Raw genomic sequence first — 5,194 nt, 5'->3', positions numbered from 1 at the left:
AATAATTGCATCACGCCAAAGAAAAAAAAAATCATTAAACGTCACAAATATCATAGTTAAAAGAGAAAGACTGTTTTACATTTATTTAACTGGTACATCATCTGACTGTGTGATCATCATCTGATCATCTGATTTGTGCCTTCGTGTCCTGTATCTACTCAGACAGCTTATAAACATTGATCAGCCAAACCCTCACATCAATGTTTTTCATTAGTTTCAGGATTTACCTAATACACCTGGAGTGCAAGATTTATTGCATATGAAAATGAGAGGACCAAGAAGAGCAGGGCTATATAATGGGAAGAAAATGACAGAGAGCTCAAGAGAGACTGCAAAGATTCAACCGAGACCAGTTAAAACCAGTTAAAATGACTCAAGGATCTAGACTGTGCTTTGCAGGTAAGCAAACCTTTGTCTTTCCCAGACTAACCTTTCCCTGCCACATTTTGCACTCTACTTCTCTTCCTTTACATTCCCTTTTCCATTTTCTGTTCATACTCACTGGACTTCAGATGACCCTAATGTTATTTTTGAATGGTTTCTTTTTCTTTTTGCATTTCAGTGGCTGTTCTGATGTGTGCATTTGTCTCCATCAATGGAGTTGGTCTGAATGATTTACTGGAGCGAGCCTCTCAACTTTCCGACAAACTTCACTCTCTCAGCACCTCTCTCACTAATGACCTGGTCAGTACCAAAACACCCTGGTGTTGTATGCCCTCTCACCCGGGTTATTTGCAATATGTGACTTTAGTTTTATCCAAGCAGGTATTTAATTCATTGATTTGATGTTGGTTGTTTAATATTAATGTTGCTTTCATCCACAGGATTCTCACTTTCCTCCAGTTGGAAGGGTAATGATGCCCCGTCCATCGATGTGCCACACATCCTCCCTTCAGGTTCCCAATGACAAGACCAAGCCCTGAAAGTCCCGGTAAGAGCATACTTTACTGCATCCATCCTCATCTCTATCAAATGTAAAAAAAATTCTCTTGCACTCTCAGAAAAAAAGTGTGACAGCTGTCACTCGAGTGATACCTTTTCAAAAGATATACTTGTAATATGTACACTTTAGCTATGTACCTTTAAGCAAAGTCATATTAAGACTAAAGGTAAGGATATTCTATAGTCTTTGCTTTAAGGTAACGATAAGGACCCTTTAAGTTCAAAGGTGTACCTTTTGAAAAGGTATCACCCCTGTAACAATTTTCATACTTATATTTTTGAGAGTGTGTTCAAGCTTATTTTTCATTATTTTATTATTTAAACAATTTTATAATTACAAATATATATATATATATATATATATATATATATATATATATCTATATATATATAAAATTTAAATACAAATATACATTTTTATAGTATACAAATATATTATTAAATTGTTGTAACTGTAATACTTTATATAAAACAAAATATACTAATATATTTAATTTTTAAAAAAATGAATATGTTTAAAGATTTTTAAAGAAATGCAAGATTTCTGTTCGTCTATTGAATGTCCATACTACCAAAACTAAAATTTATAAAAGATTTTTATTCACATATGAACAATAATCAAAACACATACATAGAGCACATTAAATATGATACATGTGAACTCAATTATACTTGCCTCTCTGACTCACTGGTTCTTGCAGAATCACAAGAATTCACTTTTGTGAAACCTCATTGGTTCGAAAGCCTTATGGACTTGGAACAAATGAATTTACTTTTTTCTTTTATTTTTTGGGTGAACCAACTAACCCTTTAATGTGCAGTGTCAACTATGAGTAAACATTTCCTACTTGTGGTCACAATTGTAGTTAGAGGCAAAACGGACCAGCAGTGAATGAAGTTTTATCTGATTGTTTGTGCAGGAGGATGAGTTGCTGTCTCTGGCTCGGTCTCTGCTGCTGGCGTGGTCCGATCCCCTCGCCCTTCTCTCCTCTGAGGCGTCCAGCCTGGCACATCCAGAACGCAACACCATTGACAGCAAAACCAAAGAGCTACAGGAAAACATCAACAGCCTGGGAGCAGGTCTGGAGCACGTCTTTAACAAGGTGATTGCACTTAAAAGAACAGCTCACGGTGTGTATATTGTGAATGATGTTTGTAGGAGGGAAGTATGAAGTAAAACTAAATGATGTTTGGATAAAAACATTGAAAGAAATCTTTTTAAGCAGGGTTGGTTTATTCATTGTCCCTGTCTATGTTTTCTTCTCGACAGATGGACTCAACTTCAGAAAACCTGTCCTCTCTTCCTTTTTACACCAACAGCCTCGGCCAGGATAAAACCTCCCGACTTGTCAATTTCCATTTCCTGCTGTCCTGTTTCCGCAGGGACTCCCACAAAATTGACAGTTTCCTCAAAGTTCTCCGCTGCCGGGCAGCCAAGAAGAGACCTGAGATGTGTTAGAGAGGATATGCTGTCCAAATGCAAAACAGGCCCTTTATTTTTTGTTTCTAAGGTGTAGATTTTTGACTCACTTTTCTTATATGCTTAAATAAAATTTCATTGGACCAATACAAAGATAAAATAAATTAAACAAAAAGGCATTTAAATGGAATATAAATAAACATTTGTATGAAGAACACATGCCTACAATTTATTTGAATGTTTGACCAGCTTAACAACATTTGTATGTTAGGCAACCTAATTTTATTAAGGAATTTATGTTGTATCTTTAACCATACTTTTCTGTAATGCAATATTTAAAGCCCTGCAGCAATATCAATACATTTCTTTCAAGCAAATTTATATTGACTCTGACACTGAATACTTTATTTACACATGTGGATAAGACTTGCAAATCATTGTTAGGGGCCCAAGCACAGAAAGTGATTGAACCATGATGCTCTAAACCCAGTGCCTCTGTATACTAGGTAGCACTATAATAAGGCCATTTACTTTGCAGTTCATAAACCTGCAACTTTAGGGACTAAAATCTGACTCAGACATTTGGCATGTCTAAACATTGCAAATATATAAGCCAAAGAAAATTAGCCTTTTTGTAATTAATAGTCTTATATCTTCTGAATGCAAAATTCAAACTTGACAAAATACACATAGACCAGAGGACATTCTGAGGATGCACATCTGAACAGGTCATGTCAGATTCTGCCCATAAGGGGTGCTACAACTTGCAAGAATAGCATGTATTTCTGCAAACTGGTTTATCAAAACTTTTCTTATCAACTGAGATTCAAGTTGCAGTAAAGCACTTTATATTGAAAGAGATACAGGGCAATTAAATCACCTAATCATGCGCATATTGGTGCTTGGACCATGATGATTAAATTTTTTGTTGTTGTTGTTTTCCAAATTATTTTTCATTACATTTATTGTAGCAGTTGTGGTTGCATACAGATCATAATGAGATCAATATTTTGTTTTATAATGAGAAACAAGGAAATGTGATGTGACGCACCAACATTTCCCCCATGTCATAAAAACCAATGAAAAATAAAACACAAAACAAAGACCTGCTGAATCTATTGAGTTTCCAGTGTATGGGGCTCTTTAGAAACCTGTGCCTGAGTCTGTGACATCTTCCGATGGAGGTGGAGCATCCAGTCAGAGTATAAATGTGCTGCTCAGTCATCAAGCACTTTCATTATAGCAGAAACAACAGAACACAGAGACTGAAAGGTACTGTTATATTTTTTGTAGAAAAAGCTATGAAGAACGTTGTAATGATAACTTACTTTACTTTGAATACTTTGTTCAGCAGCAGGCTACATGTTAATTTTGGCTTGCAAATATATTTGTTCTTTTTCTTTGTCAATGAAAGGCTGGACATGGAGGAGCTGACAATTATTCTGTTGGGAAAGCAAGGAGCAGGAAAGAGCGCATCAGGAAACACTCTTTTTGGGCAAACATGCATTTCACACAGCGCCCAGCTCAGAGCGCGTCACTCGAGCCTGTTCAATGAGCATGTCCACTGTGGACAAGCAAAAAATCAAAGTGATTGACACTCCGGGATGGTGTGATTCTTCTCAGTTTGAGACTGAAAATGAAGCAGGATATCATTAAATTCGTCAACATGTACAATCCACATGTGTTTCTCTTAGTGCTGACTACTGGAAGATTTACCAATGAAAGAGATAACAACAGTCATGAATATCCTGAAGGAGTTTGGGGATGAAGTCATCAAATACATGATTGTGCTGTTCACCAAAGGGGATGAGCTGGAGGAGCCTATCGAAGACTACCTGAAAGAACTTCACTCAGAACTAGAGCAAATCATTAAGATATCTGGAGGAAGAGTTCATGTCTTTAACAACAGAAACGAAAAAGATTGCCAGCAAACCTCTTTACTTCTGAAGAAGATAAATGATCTGGTGAAGGAAAATAAAAATAAATGTTACACTGAATCTATGTATAACAAGAACAAGAAACAGTGTAGGAATGAAGCAGAGAATTCAGTGGCAGAAAATAGAAAAAGTCCTGCTGAAGATGAAAACAGAGATGATGACGATGACCAAGTGAGTATTTGTGATGCTGACCAAAAAGAAAAAGGACAAACAATGATTGACAGAAAGGAGTTTGAAAAGGTAAAGGAGAAGGTGGATGAGCTCACTAAAACCATCCAAGACCAGCTGATGGCAGACATGAACAATCTGCGAATAAGACTGAACACGGTGCAATTTCTAGTGTTTACGAAAGCACATCACACACAAAAAAGAATTTACAAAAAAAAATTAATTAAATCCTTATCCATTTAAAGTAATATGTTGCCTTACACAGAAGGGGATTTAGTGCAATGAAATTTGGCATCTTTCATCATTTACACAATTAAAAAAAAAAATACTACATTTAATTTTAAAAATCTGTCTATCCCATATGATCATGAGTCATCACAGATTCTGAGGATGGGTCCTATTTCAGTTGAAAATTAAACTATTATCTTGTGTATTACATTGTTCTTGTAAAAAAAAAAATAAATAAATAAATGAACTGCATTGTCCAGATACTGAATTCTCATGTTTTTATTGCCTTATATTTTTTTCCAAATAATCCCTTAACAGACAATTCGAAAATGCACATTATCAAACATTTCAGTTTATTGTCAGCTTAGTGCAAGAAACTAAATCAAAACGCATCCTTAGTTTTCACTAAACATAAGTGTTTCATGTAGCTAAACATTTATGCCCTTCGTCATACTATATTGTTAAACCATTTGTCTATAATTTAATCAAACTGATCTTT

The 5,194-nt window shown here is 35.4% G+C and overlaps 1 protein-coding gene and 1 long non-coding RNA gene across 2 annotated transcripts; both read left to right on the top strand.

Annotated features, from left to right (window-relative positions):
* The first annotated feature begins 278 nt into the window (after nt 1-278).
* Nucleotides 279-2,743, top strand: LOC122133957 (prolactin-like). Its single transcript, XM_019076005.2, is given in 6 exon segments — nt 279-399; nt 563-684; nt 825-909; nt 912-931; nt 1,863-2,045; nt 2,213-2,743. Coding segments are annotated over 6 exon segments (630 nt in total). The 5' UTR covers nt 279-368; the 3' UTR covers nt 2,402-2,743.
* Nucleotides 2,744-3,525: 782 nt separating this feature from the next.
* On the top strand, nt 3,526-4,956 carry LOC122144145. Its single transcript, XR_006159562.1, has 2 exons — nt 3,526-3,634; nt 3,777-4,956. It is a non-coding gene; the product is annotated as an uncharacterized LOC122144145 (long non-coding RNA).
* Nucleotides 4,957-5,194: the final 238 nt, after the last annotated feature.

Source organism: Cyprinus carpio, unplaced genomic scaffold (assembly GCF_018340385.1).
Source record: "Cyprinus carpio isolate SPL01 unplaced genomic scaffold, ASM1834038v1 S000006603, whole genome shotgun sequence".
NCBI classification, from domain to species: domain Eukaryota; kingdom Metazoa; phylum Chordata; class Actinopteri; order Cypriniformes; family Cyprinidae; genus Cyprinus; species Cyprinus carpio.
This window is presented reverse-complemented; position numbering and strand designations above follow the sequence as displayed.